Source organism: Anser anser (genome assembly GCF_964211835.1).
Source record: "Anser anser genome assembly, chromosome: Z".
In the NCBI taxonomy this organism is placed as follows: Eukaryota; Metazoa; Chordata; class Aves; order Anseriformes; family Anatidae; genus Anser; species Anser anser.
In genome coordinates, this window is record NC_139723.1 from 32,147,178 (window position 1) to 32,168,491 (window position 21,314).

General features: G+C 46.4%; 1 protein-coding gene and 1 long non-coding RNA gene across 2 annotated transcripts in view; one reads left to right on the forward strand and one right to left on the reverse strand.

Annotated features, from left to right (window-relative positions):
• Window positions 1-526: 526 nt before the first annotated feature.
• Window positions 527-20,535, reverse strand: LOC310889019. Its single transcript, XR_014576326.1, has 3 exons — window positions 6,971-20,535; window positions 2,163-2,251; window positions 527-732 (listed from the first exon to the last, which is right to left on the reverse strand). It is a non-coding gene; the product is annotated as an uncharacterized lncRNA (long non-coding RNA).
• The window catches only part of CPLX1 (complexin 1), a 127,561-nt gene continuing 112,253 nt past the window's right edge, over window positions 6,007-21,314 (forward strand). The window contains exons 1-2 of the mRNA XM_083815967.1: window positions 6,007-6,144; window positions 6,815-6,917. Of these exons, the coding sequence (XP_083672093.1) occupies window positions 6,887-6,917 (31 nt within the window). The 5' untranslated portion in view covers window positions 6,007-6,144; window positions 6,815-6,886. The remainder of the gene's footprint in view (window positions 6,145-6,814; window positions 6,918-21,314) is intronic.

Sequence of the window (21,314 nt, forward strand, 5' to 3'; positions counted from 1 at the left end):
AATCGAGACTGGATTTAACTTTTTAGCCCCACGTGGTACCCCACCGCATTGGTTTGCACACACGTATGGATACCTTCAGAGAAAGAGTGGTGAAATGCAAACTTACAGTATCGTTGGGAGGGTGTTTCACTTAGTGAAGAGATGAAGTTGCGTAAAATATCACAAGAAAACATTTATAGGGCCTAAGACATATATAATCAACTCACAAGACAAAGGTGACAAAGGAAAAAGGATGTTCATGGATGTCGTTGGAGCCTCTTAGAGAGAATGTGATCACAGAACAGGCAATTGTACAAGGCTGTGGCTGCCCTTGTAGATGGGTTTCCTCACTGCATGGTAGACCTTGTGTTTGGTTGTACATCCTGAAGGAATAGTTTCCAATATTGCTACCTGCAAGTAACCTTGTTCTCATAACAGCAGTGGAGCTGTAGTTGACTAACATTGAATTTGACTAACACTGTAATTGACTAACACTACCACTGGAAGAAATACCAGGCCAGTAAAAGCAGGGAGTGAGTCAGTTGGATTTATTTAGCTGTTTATATGAAATTAAGAGTCACTTTTTACAGTTTTATTGTGGAAAAAATATTCTATGGTGAAACATATATCTATATTTTGTGGATTACACAGACTTGTTATTTCCAGGTGTTGCTATTTCCCCCATCCTGGCTCAGCAAACCTCTGCTTAGCAAATTTCTTCATCACATGCTTAGGTTCCTTATTGAAGTGAGACTGTGGAAAGCAAGTTCAAGACTGAAATAAGAAGGTGTGAGGATTCCTGACTTCTGTATGTTGGATTGTATCTTGCTATTATGGTCCCTTTGGACATATATGCATGTAAGCAGCATAATGTTGTAACAGCTTAATTTGCCAGCATTGCACATTACACCTAAGAGTAATTGCACTCAAAGCAACTGAAGTATCTAATGAGGTATGTACACATTCAATTCCTGCCTAAGGAAAATTAAAGATAATAAACAGTTAAGATGGCTGTTACAGTTTGGGAAATTATGCCTACTGAAGTGAATAGCTCGCTTCAAAGTCAAGTTCAGAACTTGCGACTACTCTTTCTACACAGGTAAAGAACTACAGGTCACAGCATCTGACACCAAGGTAAAACCTCAGCTGAGCATACTGTTTCACTCTCTTCTTTTTCTTTGCCAAGAAGGAGAGTAATGACAGAAGGCCAGGCATAGAACTATCTGGGAAAATGGAAATTTTGTTCTAAAGTACGTTTGACATTTTGAATCTCGCTTCCACTCTAAATTGTAACAGAAAGGGAAAATATGACCTTTCCCCCCACTGTGAAATGGCAAATCTGAAAAGAAGAAGTACTCTGATATGGTTAAGTGTTTACTTTTAATACAGACCTGTTTTGCTAGAAGAGAAAAATCCAGGCAAATTATTAGTTGTTGTCAAAGCGCATCTTTTTTTTTTTTTTTTGCCATATCAAAGTCATGTTTCTCAACAGTATCAAATACAAGAAAACAAAATATATATATATATATTTAGACTGTTTGCCTTTAAACTTCTGTATAAACTGAAACATTTTGATAAAACACATTGATTTGGATGACTCTTATTTGCTGACGGAAAAATTCCTGTCAAAAATACGCCAAATAGTAATCTTGTAACAAAAGCTTGATATGCTTAGGGTAGAGATGTCATGATCTGATCAGCAGAGTGATACAGATGCATTCTCAGCTTCGTGGCCAAATTCTGCCTGCAAAAGAAACCTTATATTGAAGAGCAGTAAATCCTGGAGATAAGAGCTGCAGGATCTTTACAGCACCATGCCTATCTGCAGGAATCACAGCCTCATTAAGATGGGCCTCTTAACCTGTCTGGTAAGAGAAGGGCTTGCCCAGAGAACAGGTAGAAAACAGAAAAAGGGATAGATAGAGCTAGACGACCAAGGAGATTAGAGAAGAAAGAGGATGATCAAGAAACTGCCAGCATAGGAGACAGAAGCTGTCACTGGTGACCTTCCAAGGAGTTTGTTCATAAACCAATCTCAAATTCCTGAGGCTCAGGAAAAAGAAGATCTGATATGCAGACCCGTATCTATATGTCAGGGAGGCAGAGCAATGCATGCTTATTTCAGGTTTTATAAGCACAGTCAAGTAAAAACTGGCTTTGTGTGGTCTACAGCAAATGCTTACCAGGAAATCTGAAGTGGCTTTTTCTTCAGAGCTGGCAGAAATGGTTGAAAAGTACTTCCACAATTTTGACTTACAGGGAAACACCACACCTTAAGAAAGAATACATATATATTTCTATTTGGTTGGAAAATATAGAACTTAATATTTCCTATAAGTTGAGTGGAACAACAATAAACAAAGCAACAAAGCAATACTTTTGAAGAGAAAAACTGCTTGAATTTGGAAATGTTTTGACAACAAGCCAACTGCCAACTGACAACTGACAGCTGAAGAGCAAGCAGGAACATGCAGCAGGTTTCTGTTTAGTGAGCTAAACAGCTGGAGGTATCAGAACTGCAATACACGAAACTACCCCTAGCAATTGTCCGAATCCTCTGCCTCAGTAGCTGTATTGATCATCTTGCCACTAGCTGATCATCTTGCCACTAGCTAATCATCTTTCCACTGTCTGGTTCCTGCCTGCAGTGCACTGAACAGTGCTGCAGTTACACCACTGTGAGCTGATAATAAGGTGAGGGGGAAAAAAAAAAAAGAAAGAAAGAAAGAAAGAAATAGGGGTGTATTTCCACCTAAATGTTTTCTGTAACCTTTACGCTTTCATACATACTAATCATACATACTAACCATACAGAGCTTTCTGATTAGTATTGCTTTTATTGATTTCACTTTAGCAGTCAAACACCATATGGGATTGAACAATCAAACACTTCATTTAAAGATGTTGAAATGAAACATCTTGACACTTTTTTTTTTTCCCTCCACAACAGACTTTTTCTTCTTTTTGGAGATCTGCATGTTATTATTATTATTTTTGCTACGAGAAATGTGACCAAGACTAATTACTAACTTGCTCCACCTTCTTACACTGATATCCACAAATGGACAGATTCTCATCTGGTGGGTGGCCAAGGAATCTGAGTTCCATGGACAAAGCTCCATGGAGATCTTTGCTCTTAATTTTTTGTGGCCTTCATCTGTGCCAAGCAAGATGACAGAGTGGATGCCTATTGTTCTAGCTCTGTAAAGGAAGAATCAGGCCCACAGTCAGGAGCAGGTATGTGTCAGTAACACAGTGCAAAACAAAGTTTTGGTCAGGCTTCAATGCTTTGGGACATTTTGGTCGCACAAGCGGTAGTGATCGTGTGTGCGGCAGTTCTCCTCTGTCCATGGTGCTCAGATGGACCCCACGTGGAGATACCAGAATCCTTCCCTTCCCCTCGTCAGAAAACACAGTTATTTCTGTGGTTTGTCCTTGTCCATTGAATATTTTATTAAATTGCATTACTGTCAGCTTCACATTCATAAAGCATTCTGGTGATAATCTATGCCATCAGGAAGAAAACCTATGGGGCATTGCTCAAACCATTGGTATGCCCAAGCAAGCTGATATTTCTCTTGTAGCAGAAGTCATGTATCTCTGGTAAATCATGTATCAGATCCCCATGAGTCCACCCACCCAGCCAGGTTTCTCAGCAAAATCTTCTCACACAAGTTGTGTCAAGTCCCGTCTGTGCCATTTCAGAGGTAAAAGCGTTCTCCAGAAGTCTTTCTGAGACCACTGCTAGACAAGGATCTGTAGCCTACATCACCTCTTTCTGACCATGTCCTTCCTTGTTTCTGTATTTAAAACCTGTGTGGTGGTGAGGGTACTGGTGGAACCTTTCCTGACTGATAGGCCAGTGTACCTCCTGGACAGGAGGCACTGAAATCAGGCTTACACTTTTTTTTTTTTTTTCTTTGAATGTACAGCCTGTGGGAGTTGCTTGGAAGCTGACACTTTGGGGTTGCAGGGAGATCCTAAAGCTGGGACAAGGTGTGTCTCAATGGAGCTTGTAGTTTGGTGATCCTGTGCCTTGTTCTTACGAAGCAAAGGGAGCTGTGAAGTGGTGGGTGTTGTGAGTCATGTGTCTTGGCTTTCCCTGGCAGCTGTATAGCCTGGAAAAATTGGAAGTAGTCTGGGGACCAGGCCATGGATAAAGAACCTTTGGAGGGTGAGCTGGATGGAGTTCTAGGGACAGATTAGCAGCTCTAAACTGATCAATGAGAGGCTCAAGGATCTCTCAGGGTCTTCTTGATGTGCCTCTTGCTTTTCCTGACTTGTGAAAGTCCCTGTGAAGGACAGCACTTTTCCTTTGCACACAGGGGAGAATATCTGCAGTTGCTAAGCCTGATGTATAAATAAGCAAAAGCTAAAGATCCTGTGAACAGGAAGGATGACATTTCTCAGCTGTGGTGACCCTTGCCTGATACAGGAGCTCCTTGATGTAGCACATTCCAGGCCACCTCAAAGCAGGGAAAAGGAAATGTTTTTAGGCAATTAGGTGTTGAAAATATTAGCCCACGCTTCTCTGATCCTTGTTTTTGATGGCATTTGAATTTCTCCTTCCCAGACTCCAGGATATAGGAGTAAGGTGAGCACCTTAAGGTTTAGTAAGGGTGGGGAAGGCACACTGTTGTTCTCTCCAAGGGCAACCACATGCTGAATGAAGAATGTGAGCTGTTGTATGATGGGCCCAAACTATAAACCCTGCTCAAAACAATCTAGGGGGTAGAAGAGGGGGTGGTGGTGGTGGTGGTGGTGGAGGAAAGACATGGCCTGGAAATACCACGTTAATTGGACAGGAAACCTGTGTACACACCTTCAGTGGGCTCCCAGATTCACTTCTCTGGTCTAGCTATCTGGCATAGCTCTGCTGAGCCACTGGTAGAGTGAGTACGGAGAGCAGAGCATCAGAAAGGTACCCACCCACATGCCCTTTGGACTGGGCGCATAGGGGGTGAGTTAGGGACTGAAACAAGAGGGCTTGTGTGTTTTCCCCACCCCCTTTCGTTATTATTATTTTTGATTTTCCGAAGGCTGTCAGCAGAGGTGCAGCACACCCAGCGGAGCTCCCTATCGGGTTCTGCTGGAGGTGACTTTCTGGGAGCTCTCCGGGTCAGACCCCGGCGGGCAGGCGCCGGCCTCAGCGTCGCACCGCGCCCCCCCCCCCGTCCCTGCAGCAGCCACCCGGGACCTCCCCGGGCCGAGGAGGCGCCGCGGCCCCTGGAGGGGACCGGTGCCCTCCTGCCGTGCCCGCCGGACCCCTCCTGCCCCCGCGGGGCCCTCCCCGACCTTCAGCCGAGGTCGCCCAACGGGGCTCTGTGCCAGCGCTTCCCCCGGCCGCCGGCTCCGCTGCTGCCCCATCCCTTGGGTCCCTCGGGTGCCTCGGGGGTCGCGGTCCCTCCTCTCCCGCTGGTGACAGGGGGCGGCCAGGCGCAGCGCCCGTCCCCTCCCGGGACGCGAACGGCGCAGGGTGAGGGAGGGAAGGGAGCCGAGCAGCCGGCCGTCCCTCTCAGTAAAGACCAAGGCGGAGGAGGAGGGACGCCAAGGCGCCGCTCCCTGCCCGCATCCCTGCCTCTGCAACTCCTTCAGGACCCCCGGGACCAGAAGGGGTCTCCAGGGAGGACCCGGCACGGAGGACGCGGGTTGCTCCGCCACCTTCCCCCTTTCGCAGGAGGGCGTTTTTGCCGAGATCTCCCCCGGCACACCGCCGCGCTCACACCGGCTCCCGAGGCGATGCGAGGCAGCAGCGGCAAAATACACCAGCGGGCCGATCCCCACCCCCGCCGGGCGAAGCGGCGAGGATGCCCGGCTCCTGCGGGCGGCCGGGGACACGCACCCCCCCGCGGCCGGGCAGGGACCCGCTCGGCGGCGGGCACCGAGGGGCGAGGGCTGCGCAGGGAAGGGGCGGGCGAGCCGGAGGCAGGGGGAGGGCGAGAGCCCGGCTCCGGCAGCGGGGGAGGAGGAAGGAGGGACCGTGTCGGTGGGATGGTCCGGAAATCCCGTGATAAAAAGAGGAGCGCGGGGGAAAAGTAGGGAGAAGCTCCGCACTCGTCCCCTCTTTTCCCCCTCCAGCCCCGCGCCCGCAACTTCCCCAGCAGCCCGCGGGCACCTGCCGCCGGCTCGGCACTGCACAGCACCGCACACCCGCCGCCGAGCGAGGTACCGTGCCGTGCCGAGCCGAGCCGTGCCGTGCCGGGCCGTGCCGGGAGGGCAGCGCGGAGAGGAGGGGAGCGGGCAGGGCGACCCCGGGTCCCTCGGCGAGCAGCCCCGAGGCTCGCCCGGTGCGGGTCTGGGGGCGGCAGCCGAGCTCCCCGCGGCCGGTGCCAGCAGAGGGAAGCAGCAGGCTGCGCGGAGGGGATGCTCTCCCCGGGAGGGATGCAGCCCGCTCGCTGGCACGGCGCCGGCACGGTGGGGTTGGCGGTGGCGGTATCCCCCGGGGGGACACACGGGCAGCTCGCCCCGAGCCCCGGCTCGCCCTGACGGCCGCCGGGATGCCCCCGCGCCGCCCGCCTGCCCCCGCTCGCCCTGCCGGGCACTTGCGGAGCGCTTCACCTTCAAACGCCCCCTCCGGCACCGAGGCGGCGAGGGAGAAAGTTCAGGGCTGCCTTCACGCCTTGCTGCCCGGCTGCGGGGGGAGGCACTGCGCCCACGGGCTCGCCGCCGTCCCCCCGGCTTTCCCCCCGGGGCCGGGCCTGCCTCGTCCCGCGGGGCCGGGGCTGGAAACTTGTGGAGGGGAGGAGAGCTGCGGGAGAGGGGCTGGGGAGGGCCGGGAGGCTGCCTGTCCTCCTCCCGGGGGCACCGAGCCTCTCGTGTCTGTGCCTCCCTGCAGGCTGCCTTCCGCGGAGCCCCGGCCTCTGTGCATGCGAGGTGTGAAGCTGGGCGGCACCCCCAAGCCATCGCCATGGATTTTGTCATGAAACAAGCCTTAGGAGGTAAGTGTGGTTGGCACGCGGGGGGCCTCGCGTCCCCCCCTTTTCCCACTCACCAAGACAGGGGACGGGCGGCTGAGAGCCCCTGGCAGGGCCCGCAGCTGGGAGAGGTGTTTGGGAACCGCAGAGGAGCATGCCAGCCACTGATTCATGATCCCAGAGCCAAGTGTGTGAAGAATCTGGGCAGGAGAGGGCAGCAGCAAGCAGGGACTAAAACCCCATGCCATGGGAGAGGCCTCCCGCACCCGAGGTGCAGGTCCTGGGTCACGCCTGAGCTGGCCCCTACCTGCTGGCCGCATGCACGGTGCACAGGCCCTGCTTTGCTTCTCCCTGTCCACCGAGGCAGCTATTACAAGGGCTGCAGACAGGCTTAGCCAGAGGAAACCCAAAGAAAGAGTAGCAAGTTGTGTGGGGGGGAGCCCCCTTCCCAAACTCCTGCCAGACCTTGGCCAGACCTTGAACAAAGAATGGCCAGTGCAGGGAATTTTTGTACCTGGTATTTGGAGAAGTTTTTTTTTTTTATTATTATTATTAATATTATTGCTGCAATAAGCAGGGGAACAATAATAAAGTATTCCCTCACAACCTATGTAGATCTGTGGCAGACCTCTATGACAGTTTCGATGTGTTTCCTCCCATGTGCGATGAATTATTTTCACCTGGTAGTGGGAAGTCGGCAAGGCGGCCGCATGGGGGAGAGAATTGTGCCGCAGTTGTGCTGCCTTCCTGGGCTGCTCAGCCTGAACGCTCAGCCAGAGCAAGACTGTCAATGGGACGATGCTGAACACAGGCTGCCACTGGGAGCTGGTTGGCCTCCGAGGAGATCCACGATGTGGTTCTGATCATTCTCGTTTGTGCTGTGATGTGTGCACCTTCCATTAATTTTCCTTCGTTGGTGAAATTGTAGTCATGGGACTGAAGGGATATTTCATGCATGGTGTTATTGATATCATATGCATTTTCAACACATGATAGGGACATTTGCTGCAGGACTGTTTTCTGTGGCGTGGAAACATGTTTTTCATCTTTGAAAGGAAAGAACTGTGTTTTTTCATGAAGGGAGTAGTTAAGAACAAAGCAAGCATCCCTGATTTTCATTGGGGTGTTTTGAATGGGAAGAGCAAACTGGAGAAGAAAGGTATCTTCGTATCTTGGTATTTTATGCCAGCAAGTAAGACCCTATGTGAGAGGATAACTGTTTTTGTGGTAGCAGTGTTACACCACATTACTCTTTGGTCCCTGTTTTGAGGGAGAAATAGTTTTGAGGACAGCAGGTTTTGCACTGTTCTCTACAGTGTGAATGAGGTTGCTTACACAGGAGTGAACAAGTGTACCTGAAAACTGGAGATCTAGCCAGTGCAGCTGGAGATCGGGCAATCCACTAAGGGGAAATAACTGCTTAGAGACTGCAGTTAAAGGCAGGGGGAGGAGGGTTGCAGCAAAGGAGTAACAGCTGAGATGCATGCCTTTTCTTGTGGTGTAGTGACTAGCCAGACTTGGAAGCAGTGTGTGCTTGTGCTAAACAGCATTTACTCTGGGCAGACATTCATTCTAACATAATATTTCACGCCAGGGTCAGGATTTGCATTATAATAGGAGATGATGAGAAGGCAAATCCAAAAAGCATCTGTTGGTGAAGTCTGAATTTCTAGTGTCTCAAACAAGATGCTGCCCAGGGCACTAGATCTTCTGCCAGACGACCTACTGGATTAGCAAAATGTGCCTGGCTCTTGCCCCTTGCTTGATAAAGGAGAAGACTGCAGAGTGGTAAAAACCAGGAAGTGGTAATTCATTAAACAGAGACCTATTTTTAAATTGGAAATAGTTTTGAAGAGGAAAAACGCTATCTCCTGAGGCAAATGTATTGTAGAAAGTAAGAGTGCTTTTGGACACTGGTTTCCCACCCGGTGTTCAAGCCCCAGCTGATGCAAGCACTGTAATCTGGCTGCATTGGTACAGCAATCTGAGGGCCAACAGTTACAGTTTATTTCCTTAATTATGGGGCCAGATCCCTTTTTGTCTGCCAGTTCTGAGAGCCAGAAAGAGATGCCCAAACTGAGCAAAGCACCCAGCCTCTGGTGGGTGACAGGCTTGCTTTGGACAGGATGCATTGTGTGGCCTGCTAGCAAGCTTTTTCATTAGACTGTGACTGTGCGATTTCAATTTTACATGTCTTTTCCCAAAACACCTCTGAACTTTTTTTGCTGCTTGCTTGTTGTTTTTTGTTGTTGTTGTTGCTTTTATTTATTTTTTGTTTGTTTGTTGTTTGCTTTGTTCTTCAAAAATTCGTATTTTATCTTCAAAGCCTCTTCTTGCATTCGTGGAAGAAAGAAAAAGAAATATTCTCATTTTGGCAGTAAGGGCCGCTCCAATTTGCAGAGGGTCAGGCCTGCTATAGGTATTGCCCACAGACCACCTGCAGCCATGACTGCTTAATTCTTTCACTGTCTCACCTGGGGACACCTCGCAAAGGCTAGGGGCCAGCTGGGTTTCCTTGCATGAGCACGAGTGCATGGCATTTCCTCTCCCAGGCATCCAGCACCAAAATGGGTCTCAGGCCAGAGCTAAGAGCCTGGGTCTGACACCTGCTTGCAGGTGGGATGCTTTTGCAGGGAGAGCCTTTTGCTGCCGTTCAGTACTTTGCAGAGCTCTGAAACGTGTGAGGACTTTGGGATGAGGTTGCATTCTGCTGGTGCGATCAGAGGAGGTACGGGAAGGACAGCATCAGGGCTTTCCCACCTCCTCACTCCCCTTCTGGAGGAAGAGAAGGTCTCACACTTCGCTTCATTAGTAAGCAGTGGCCTTAGGAGGAAACTCCTTGTGGGAGTTTTCCCACCGCCTTTGAAGCAACCTCTGAGGGTGTTTCCTCAGTCTCTAATGGCATCTGATGATCAGATCTGCTTTTCCTTGGAGTTTTGACAGTCATAGGGTATAGTAAGCAGGAAGGTGTTTTGAAAGGTGGGTGAGATGAGTTAGCAGGCAAGGAAAAGCAGATATCTTGTGTAGTGTAGGGCTGCTTTGTTTAGGAGCCTGTGTGACTCTAGAGGATTGGGGTTTTGTGAAATTAGTTTGGCGGGTTATTGTATTGCTGAAACAGAATGTGTTATTTCCCTGACTCGTGGTTAGAGGGGGTCTGCAGAAGCCTGCTGTTTCTGTGCAGTGGAGAGCTCTCTTCTGCTGTGCTGCCAGCACTGGGATTTTGCTGCTAGCCTTGGCAGCAGAGACTTTGCCTTGCTGTTGGCAGGAGTGAGATGTGTCTTTGCAAATTCCTGGCATCTTCAAGGTAAAACCTCTGACCCCTTCATCAGTAGTGGGGGCTGTGGTCCAGGAAATGCACTGCAAATTATTAGCTTATTTGGCCAGTTGGTTTCTATGGCTTTTTTTTTTTTTTCTACCCAGCACATTTCAGCGCTCTTTGTCAAAAGTCCCCCCGTTTACTGTTTGTGTGACAGTGCAGGCACCACAGATTTGAAATGCAGTCATGATTCTGATTTGCTGTGTGGGATGACAAGAGGAAAACAGCAAGAGGAAACCTGGGGGCTTAAAATCACTGCTGTCTCTTCCAGAGAAGCGACAGAGACGGCAAAAGGGTGTTTTATACCCCTGCCCCTGATCAGAGCTCTCCCACACCAGCAGGCATTGACTTAAGTGTATACTGGTCATTTTCCTGTTCCTGTGGCAGATCACTAAGTGAACACAACCAGGATGACTGCATGATTGCATTTTACACTAGGATCGCTCTTTTGCAAGTCAGGTCAGAGCTCTGGAGGATTATCGTCATGATTAGTAAAGCAAGGTGCATGACTTCCCAGGAAAAAGCTGGCAGTGGAGCCCCTGAAATGGTCCCTAGAAGAATTTAGCCATGATGTTTTTCACTGGACATCATTTACCTCTGCATTGCTTGTGTGAAATCAAGAGGTACATTAACATCTGTCTACCAAGTCATACTGAACTGGCTCACTTCCTTTGCCACTGTGGTATGGACAAACAGAGAAACTGGGCTGAAGCAGAAGAGACACTAACCTTCATGAAGCTCTGCTAGCTACCTTCCTTTTACTGGGAGACTTAAGGGCCAAGGAACTTAGGCATTTCATATGGAAAAAGAGAAGGGGAAAGCCCATGGGGAGGTGAAGCAGATTTGTCTGAGATGTCTGAGATCATGATGTGATTGAAGAGAAAGAGAGAATTTCTTACGGCAGGAACTGGCATTGTGCAGGCCAGAAGGCTGTGAAGATGTGGATGTTACAGAACAGCCACAATAGCTCCTGTGCTGCTTTACAATGGTGTATTGCAGGGCCCTTTTAATGTGCGCCTTTTATCACCAGACAGGAGAAATGTGTAGCTGGGATGCCTGTCTTAAATAATCACTTTTCCTAATGTCAGCCCGTGTATTATTCATGTAACTTACTTCATGTAATGATTCATGTAGAGGGTGCTGTCTAAATTCTTTCTTCAGGCTGCCCTAATCCCATGAATTCATTGTGCATTGCAAGCCCCATGCAGGAGGAAGAACAGACTTGTGTTTCTGTTTAGATATTCACTGGGCTGTACTATGGGCATGATTTTCTGTTTTATTGGCAGCAGCTTAGAGTGAGGACTGCTGCTTGGCATTCACTTCTTTATCCATCAAGATGAAATGGAGAATTGTTCACAAGGATTCTTAAAATACTGTAGGCAGAAGACAAACGCAACCAGATTGCCATCTGGAATCTGTCAGCAGAGGGGACTTACTCCTTTCTGTCCCCCAGCTGCCGCTTTGGTTCAGCTAGGTATAACACAAAACTCAATTCAGAGGGAATCCCCCTGTTCTTGAAGGTAGGCAGGGATTAAACCCTCCCGAAGATAATAGGATTTAATCAATGTCCATAAGCTCTGCAAGAGGAGACCCTGTGCTAAGCTTATGTTAGCGAAGATGTGAGTGTGTGTGAAGGGCAGATAAGCCTGGATGGAAACTGTGCTAGTGTTTAACAACGTCTTAGCAGCTGCCTTCTGTGTGGCTTATGAAGCGCATGTTTTGCTGCTGCATTTATCTCACTTCACTTGTTTGTGATGTGCGGATTAAGTCCTTGATTTGTCCTGGAGATGTCAGCAAGATAGAGCACTGTTAAAGGCAACACAGACCTGTCCACTGTGGCACAGAGCGTGGAACAGGCACAGTGGTTTCTGCCTTCTCCTCCTCAGCTCAGCCTCATCTCTCACATCTGCAGTTCCCTGCTGATCCTTTCCTTCTCTGGGACCTCATCCATCAGGTTAGCTGTGCTCCACTGCTTGTGAGGTCCTGGGGCAGGGCTGAAACCATAATGCAGAACTGTATGCTGTAGTGCCCAGAAGAAGTGCAGGTAATTGCTGCAGGGGTCTTCACTGCCTGCAATCCTGGAAATTTGTGACATGAGGTATTTCATTTTGCAGTCAGATGCTTCCAAATCATAGACTGGAGAATCTCAGAGGTGAAGCAGGAGGCCTCCATCCCACTGCAGCCTTTGGTGAATGTTGGGGGCCCATCTGCCTCTGTTCTCAGATAACTTCTTCCTAAATTCTTAAGTGAGTAAGAGCATAAGATGAAGGCTGCAACCTCGGACTGCAGCATGTTTATGCTGATGATCCACTATCTTCTAGGTCCTTTCTACTTTGTCTGATGCTTTGAGTATGTGCATTTTAATGACATTTTTAGATGAAGAGGTAGCATTGATATCTGATGGATACATTTTTCAGAAAGGATGGTTTTATTGGCTTTTTTTTTTTTAATGCATACTGCTGGTAAAGAGATTTTCTTGAAGCAATTGGATTATGCTGAGCGCAATCGTGATGTCTGTTACCAAGAAGAGGGTAGAAAGGAGAATCCTATGTAGGTGTGTCCGCTTCAGAAAAACAAAGCGAACATAAGTTCTGCACCCGTTCGAGGCCTTTTAATCTACAGCAGCTCTGAATATTCCTTGTTTGATGCCAAATTCTCCCGTGGCAACCTGTAGATGTTGGTTTGTTCTTCATGAATTCCCATTAAAGCCAAGGAGGAGGACGTTTTCCAAGGAAGCAGATCATTGGTTGTAGAGGTGATACCAGTGAAACAACTGATAAAATAAAGGCCAGCTGACTTACTCCATCCATGATCCAAACCAGGAGGAGAAACACTGGCAAAGTCCTTTCTTCTTATGGAAGAATTCTTATGGAATTCTTCAGGAAGCTTGGTTTTGTTTGCTTGCCTCTGTTGGGTTTGTTGGTTTTCATGCTTTCACCTGCGTTGTCTGCTCTGATCTTACATCTGTTTGACACATTTGTAAGCTGGTACTGAGAACAGAACGTGCTTGTTTAGTACCCTTACATGAAATTAGCAACCTTCAGCCTGGTGCTTGTAGAGATATGCCAGGAAGAACTTAACTAAGACTTGTCCTGCTGAGCATTTTCTTGCCAAGAGCCTGCCTGGAGTAGAGTGACATGGATGAGCAAGAATCTTTCTCTCACAGAGAGGGAAGAGAGGGAGAAATGAGGAAACTTCACATGCATTAAAGAGTTTATCCAGGATTTGGTTATGGCAGAACAGAAGACGCTTCTTGATTCTTGTCCCCTTTGAAGGAAGTGCTGCATACTTTTCATGTAAACATCTATCTATATACCTGGATCTTTCTGGCTTTTCTGTTTTATATATCTTTCATAACGAAAGTTGGCTATTCTGCAGGCCGGAGGAGCATGGGTCTCTCTTACCGACTGCATCCTTTTGGCAGAAATTGAAATTGTCAGTGCTGAATTTTTGGACTGTGCTGCATAGGAAACATCTGCAGCAGCAGATGTGGAGCTGGGCGGGAGTCTAGTGCATGATGCATGACATTTACTCAAACTGTTCTGGTAACAATGGGACTCTGAAAATGTAAGCCATCAGTTTGCCTATGGCCCATGGGTAGTGGAAAGTTCAGATACAGGTTCTAGCAGTCTCCAGGATGGGGATCCAACAGCTTCTCAGGCATTTAGGGAAGGGATATAATTCTTCGAGTGGTGGCTCTGGGATGTTAGTCCCTGTGTGCAGCTGAAATTTCTGCTTTCAGTTCCAACAGCTGCAGATGAAGCACGCTGAGGCTCTTCTGAGCACTCTAACTCTTCTCTTCCAGTGGTAAGGCAGAGAGCTCTCTGCCTTGAACACTTCTCACTGGGAGGCTGCAACTCTGCACTGCTTGTTACATGCGCTGGGATCAAGTGCTCGGTCAAGGCTACACAAAACCTTAAGCATTTGCGAAGTTGTGGCTTTGAGAACTGTCTTGGCTGCCGTCTTATTCTCTCTCTGCCAAGGCTTGGTTGCGAAGTTGTGGCTTTAGTTAGTTCTGCTTCTTGCAGATTGGCATTAGTGATGGGTGTGCGTGTCTCGAAGGACGCAGGGCTTTGCTGAGAAGGCTGAGAATTTCCACAGGTTGCCGAGTGGACAATCATGTTGTTTGCTAGAGGGTAACAGCTGCAATTACTGGCATGGTGGAGGTTACTGGTAGCACTCCTGTCACTGGTATGAATCACCGTGCATATTAGAGACAAAACAGTTTAAGCAAATCGTGTATCTCTCTACTAGGAGCAAATCGATGATCACACTGTGCAATTCAATAATTGATTTTTTTTTGTGCAGTTTTAAATGAGCTGATTCAAATTGGTTGGACAATGTCACTGTAGAAATGCATTAATACATCAAGTAAGTTTAATCTGACTTCTGATGTGCGTCTTACTGAAATTTGCATTTGTCATTACGTACAAGAGTGAAACTGCTTATCGGCTACTTATGATTTTGCAGCATGACTTGAATCTTGCAGCTTTTTTGCAGTGATACTGACCTTGCAGGAATGTCAAACGTGCGACATCAACAGGAACTCGGGATTGAAAGGGCTGTGAAATACCTTCTGTGGAAAATAAGGAAGGAATTGAAGAAAACAATGTGGTGCTTTCACATCGAAGGCCAAATAAACTCTGCCACACCTCTCTCTCAATCCCCCTCCTCAAAGGAAGAGGGGCAGGGAGAAAATGTGATTGGAAAAAAAAGGCTTATGGGTTGAGATAAGGATAATTTAATTAAAGGGAAAAGAAAGAGAAAAAAAAAAGTGAAGGCTGTGTGGAAACAAAGAGTGAGAAAACAATTATTCTCTACTCCCCATCAGCAAGCAATGCTCAGCCACATCGTGGGAAGCAAGGCCTCAATATGCGTAGTAGTTGTTCGGGGGGACAGACGTATTCATAAGGAGAGCCCTCCCTTCTCTTCCCCACCTTTTATTGCTGAATGTGACAATGCACTGTATGGAATATGCCTTTTGGTTGGCTTAGGTCAGCTGCCCTGGTGATGTACCTTTCTCACTTTTTGCACAACCCCAGCCTGATGACTCTGGGGGGTTTGGAGGGAGTCCTGGTGCTGTGCCAGCACTGCTCACCGATAGACAGCACACTGGTGTGATACCCGTGCTGTTCTAGCTACAGGTGCAGAGGACAGCACTGTATGGCCTGCTGCAGGGAAAGTTAACTCCATCCCAGCCAGACCCAGCACAGAGCCCAGTCTGTAATGGTGGAGCGGTTTTGGTGACTCTTGCCTACTGGGAGAATGGGAGCAATGAAGGGGAAGGCAGACAACAATTAAAGGGAAAGGTGTGCAAAAGAAATTTGTGTCACTGCTTAAGCTGGCAGATAGCTGAACTGTCTGTACCTCTGTGTCCCTGGATTCACCTCTTCTTTTCTGATAGTGAACCCAGGCAAGGTTGACCAGCAGAAAAGAAGATTGAACCTTGTGTTTAAGGTAACTGGGTGTGAGCTGGTTGTCTCAACTGCTGGCCTCATCTGTAGGAGAACCCGGTGTGTCCTTGGGAAAGTCACTTGCTCTCTGGTTTAGGTGGTGATTCTCCCAGCTCCCCTGCATAGGAAGCAGTATGTGGCTCCATTATCCCTAGAGCAGGACAGGGACAAGTGTGACACAGGCACCTGAAGACTGCCCTTCTCTTCATGGGAAGGTGATAGCATCCTATGTTGTTCTGCCACTCCTTCCTCCATTTGTTGGTTCTTGGCAGAATGGAACTTGCAGACTCAGTGGACTTGACCTGATATTTTCAGTGAAACTTCTTTGTTCATTCTGACTCCTTTCCACAATTTTATTGCATCTGCTGTGAGACCTTTTGCATGCTTCCTGAAGGGGCAGAAGCTGTGGGACTGCTTAGTCTTTGTTCCAGTACCTGTCCCAAGTATGTGTGTCTGCTATATTCCTTGAAAATGCAGGTGTTAATTAGAATTTTAATTTGCAAGAGGACTTTGGAAGGGTTTTACTAAAACATTTTTTTTAATGAAAAGCTTTTAAATACACAGTTTGTATTTTCTCAGCAATCAAGGAGAGAAACACTCAGCACAAACTTGAAAGACTGTGAGACTAAGACATCATATCCAAACAGCTGTGTTTTTAATCTGTGACAGCCCTTTATTTTATACTGGAATTAAGTGTACATGTGCCACTCTTCCCTGACACCAGTACCAAGAGAAAAACAGCCCGTGGCATTTGATGGCGATAGCAGCATTAATTTTTAGGACCGAGGCATCTTATAAGAATTCATGGCAATTTTCTTTTTGCCTTTGGAAATGGCAGAGTTTCATCCAGTCTGTTTCATGCTCTTTTAAAACCAGCCTTCCCCAGTCAGCTACATCGCTATCAACTTCTTTGCTTCCCCATCAGTTATACATCAGATGCAGCATTGCAAGAACTGTTGTCCAACTGTTGTACTACTGCAGGTTGAGACTGCCCTGCTGTCTCTGGAGGGCTGAGAAATTCCTAGTGATGCTCAGGTGTAGGGTGTGGCAAGTTGACTTTGAATTCAAAGCGTTTGGTCTGGGATTTTGGTTTAAGCCCTCAAATTTTTGATGAAACAGGCAAATAAAGCAGTCCAAAAGAACAGCAGAAGTTAGTGCTGGTTTTGAGTTATTGTTATTTTCCTCAATAAAGGACAAAGAAGAAATCCATGAGTGACTCTTACTGAGTGAAATGTTTTGTGAATGAACCAATTTCTCTTTGTACTTTCATTCAGATTTATTTTTTCATTAAATAAAATATCTTTTTCTTAAAAAATGATGATGAGAAGAAGAAGCTATTCACAGGTCTTGATAACTGCCAGCACATCAACCTAGCTGCTTCTGTGCACACTTCTAACTGGGTATAAAACTGCCTGTGAGAGTGTTTGGAAAAAACACCCTGTCCTCCCTTGGAGACAGACAAGTCTCTCTCTCTTCCTTTTTTTTTTTTTTTTTTCCCCTCCTGCATTCTTTATATTTAAAGCCCTCTTCATGTGACAAATGTAACTTTCCCCTATGTATTTTTCTTACTGCACAGTTTAAACATCAGCTGTTCCATATCAGCCAAGCTGCACAGTGATAGATTAAAAGGAACATGAAAGAGGAAATTTATAATTTCATGGAGATGCATTAAAATGCTGAAGAAAAAGATTAAGAGGGGACACAACTGCTCTCTCTGAATACATGAGAGAGGTAAACATTGCACTGAAGGAAGAGCTACTTAAGGTGAAGGACAATATTGGTAAAAGGATAATGGGAATAAATTGGCCTTGAACATACTTGAGTCAGGAACTAGAAGAGTGTTTCTGGTTAGCAGAAGAGGAGAGAGGTGGTGAGGGGAGCCTGCTGCTGGGGGAAGTGGGGAGAAACAGAAGCTGGTTCTCAGGTGGGTTTCAAAACATGTGTCAGTGTAATTGTGCATGCTATAGAGATAGGGCCAGAAAGGCAGGCAAATTATTTTCTATCTTGAGTACCTCTGTAGCAGAGGTGTTATATATATATATAAAAAAATTTATTACGAGATTAATATATAATATGTAATGTTTATGTTTTATATATATTGTAAATATATATATAACAAAGAACAGACAGCCTCTGACTGATCATTTATAAGAAGCTCCATAATAACAAAATCCTCTTTAAAAGATATTTAGTTTTTATACTCAATTTTGATGTTGTTCTAATATGTGACAGTCTCTGATGTGGTCGAGGGGTCTCACCCAGCTCAGTGGGGACCACCAGTGGCAGCCACCCCTCTGGGTGAGGTTTTCATACAGTTGTGGTTAGATCTCCTTTTTCTGAAAACTTTTTATCCCTGTTGGGTCTGTATTGTGAGGAGGAAAGGTCTGCCAGCCATATCATCTTACTGGCTGGCCCAAGGGTGATCTGAAATCAGCTGTCAGATTCAAATCGAAAGGGATGTTATTTCAAATAACTTAGTGTATTTGCAAAGTCATTTCTGGAATAGCCGAGTGGTTTGCTTCTGAGTAAAGTAAGCTCACAGTGCCAGCGGATGTTTTTCTAGCTGTGATGTTTTGGCCGAGGCGGAGATTTTGGTCTTCACATAACAACAGTATCTTGAAATTCCCCATGCGGTAACAGGAGCTTTGGCCCTGCAGCTGAAGTGGACTGTAACTGTGAGCCCCTCTGGCTGGCTAACAATACATGTGTGGCATTAGACATGTTTTTAAACACTGAGATCATTTTAACCCACCTGTCACTTCCTTTTCCACTTTTGTTTTTGTGTCTTTTTTCTCTGTACAGCTCTATTACTTCTACATGCAGTTCACATGGAGGCATGCTTTTCTGCACTGCTGTTTTCAATAACCCTTTTTCATTTGTTTTACATTACAACTGAGAAATAAATCATTTCAGAGCTAGGGGTTCCTGTGGAATCTCCTGCCGATTTTGAACGGTTGTCTGAGAACAAGCTATTCCATGTCTTTCTCAGTACGTCCTGTTACTTGTGATGGCAGATTGTTAGACTCAGTTTGTGCTCCTCAGTTTCTGGTCCTGTTCCCTCCCTGGCCTCAGGTTCATGTTCAGGTGATTTAAATATCTGCCTACGTAGGTAGTTTAGGAGTGTGTCTTATGCTGGCTTGTGACCACCTTGTGTGACCAGCCAGGAAAAGAGGCATAATTTGTCTGCAGGCCTGAATGATTTGGGTTCAGATTATCTTCTGCAGTGTTGTAAGGCTCAATCCCCACAGCTTGATAGTTTTCTACCCAAGTGTCCTTAAAACTGTGATTACTTGAGGAGTGCCTTTAGGAAGGTCACACAGGCAAATGGTAGGAAACCAACTCACTCTCATAGTAAGATGTTGGCTTCTGGAAGAAAAGAGCAATGTGCTGTCCCTCTCTGCAGACTATGGATCTTATATGGAGTCCAGAGAAGGGCAACGAAGCTGGTGAGGGGTCTGGAGAACAAGTCTTACGAGGAGCGGCTGAGGGAGCTGGGGTTGTTTAGCCTCGAGAAGAGGAGGCTCAGGGGAGACCTCATCGCTCTCTATAGGTACCTTAAAGGAGGCTGTAGAGAGGTGGGTGTTGGTCTATTCTCCCACGTGCCTGGTGACAGGACGAGGGGGAATGGGCTAAAGTTGCGCCAGGGGAGGTTTAGGTTGGATGTTAGGAAGAACTTCTTTACCGAAAGGGTTGTTAGGCATTGGAATGGGCTGCCCAGGGAGGTGGTTGAGTCACCATCTCTGGAGGTCTTTAAAAGACGTTTAGATGTAGCCCTTAGTGATATGGTTTAGTGGAGGACTTGTTAGTGTTAGGGCAGAGGTTGGACTAGATGATCTTGGAGGTCTCTTCCGACCTAGACGATTCTGTGATTCTGTGATTGTATAGTCTGGGAGCACACTTACCGGGCAGAGATCTGAGTGCAGTTCACATCTCTCTGAACACCATGGTCCCTTAACCAGTGTCAAGGTGCTCCCTTTTCTGGCTGTGTGGAGATGTCCTGATGTAAAGACAATGTCTTGCCTTCTGGTTAAAGGACTTGAAGGTTTTGCTTTTCAACAGTCATCTGATAAAATCTTGCAGGTGACTGTTCCTGTCTGGACCTCAGTTCCTCTTTTCCAAGACTTGGGTCCTTGCTGTGCTCGCGGATCTGCTGACACTTTGCTGACAGGTGCTGAAACACATCCTCTTGATCACCACCACAGGCAAGAGTGTTCTCCTTTCATGCTGGCTAAAGTGAAGACAAAGCTGCTGTGATTTTAACTCTGCCTCATACCCTGAGTCTTCTCCACAGGTTTAACCATCTAACCATGCAGTGAGTGTCAGCTTCGATGCTTCGATGCTTCCAACTATTGTGAATTGCCCATCCTGAATTAAGAACACCCATAATTTTTTGTCTCTCAGTTATGGGCATGTTGTCTTATTGCTGGTCCTTACATGGTTACTTGTCTGATACTTATTTAGGACTCACTTTTGTGTGTATTTTGCTTAGTGCAGTAGAAGACTAGGTTCCTTTTATGTGCTTACAAAATTATTTCTAATTAAAAGACTGTGATTGAGCTCATCATTAGACAGCTAATCTACCTCAACAGAGATAAGCTCTGGATAAGCCAGTGAAATTCTGGGCTTGACTCTGCACAACAGCATCCCGAGACTTGGACACTGTTCTGATATGGCATTACATAAGTTATAAATATCAGCTTTTCTAAACATGTCCTTTTGGGCAAAGATCTGTCACTCTACAGCAGCTAAAGACCAATGTTTCTATTCTTTTTTTATTTTTCTTTTCAGATGCAAGGAAAATAATCACATTTTTTTTCTTCCTCTCCTTAAAAAATTCATTACACCCCCTCTTACCCCCTTCCTCCCCGCTCCCCGCCCCCCCCCCCCCCCCCGAAATCTCATAGGTTTAAGTATTTCTTTCCATACAGTCTGAAAAGGATGGGTGACATCTGACCATCTCCACTTCTGGATATGCATGGAAGAGGACTTTGAGGCACATTATTAGGGAAAGGCTGGCTAACCCAGAGATAGTATTAGTTACATAAGATTTCAGACGTACCTCAAGTGCAGCATTGATGCTTTGGAGTGAAGCAATTATCTATTTTGTTGTCTTAAGAACAGAGCGACCTAGATTCTCTCTTCTTTTTTTTTTTTTCTTATTTTTTTCTCCTTTTTTCCTCACGGGGTGGCCCACTTAGTTGATTAAACTGCAAGTCAATTATAACTGGTTGTGTTACAGTTGGGAATAAAGCAGATGTAAAAAGACGAGTTGATAAAGTCATTTATTTTTTGCCTTTTTGGTTAACTGGAAATTATGGTCGGGATTAAGTGAAAAGCATTAGTTCTAGTAGCTTTTGGGTGACTGACATCTCGCAATAGCCTTTGCTGGCAGTGTGGAATGTCAAAGTGATTCAAAGAAAAGTTGTGCATTTCATGGTATGAAAAAAAAAAGGTACTGGTCTAATTTATAAAAGATTTAAAATGAGTGTTAAATCCAAAAGAAGTCCAAAGTCAATGAAAAAAAGCAAATGAAGTGACAGCCGGGTTCACATTTTATTTGAAGTGAATCCATGAAACTATGCACTATTTATGATTTTGATGCACTATTTTTAATGTACTATTTATAATTCTGGTGCATCTGCAAATACTGTA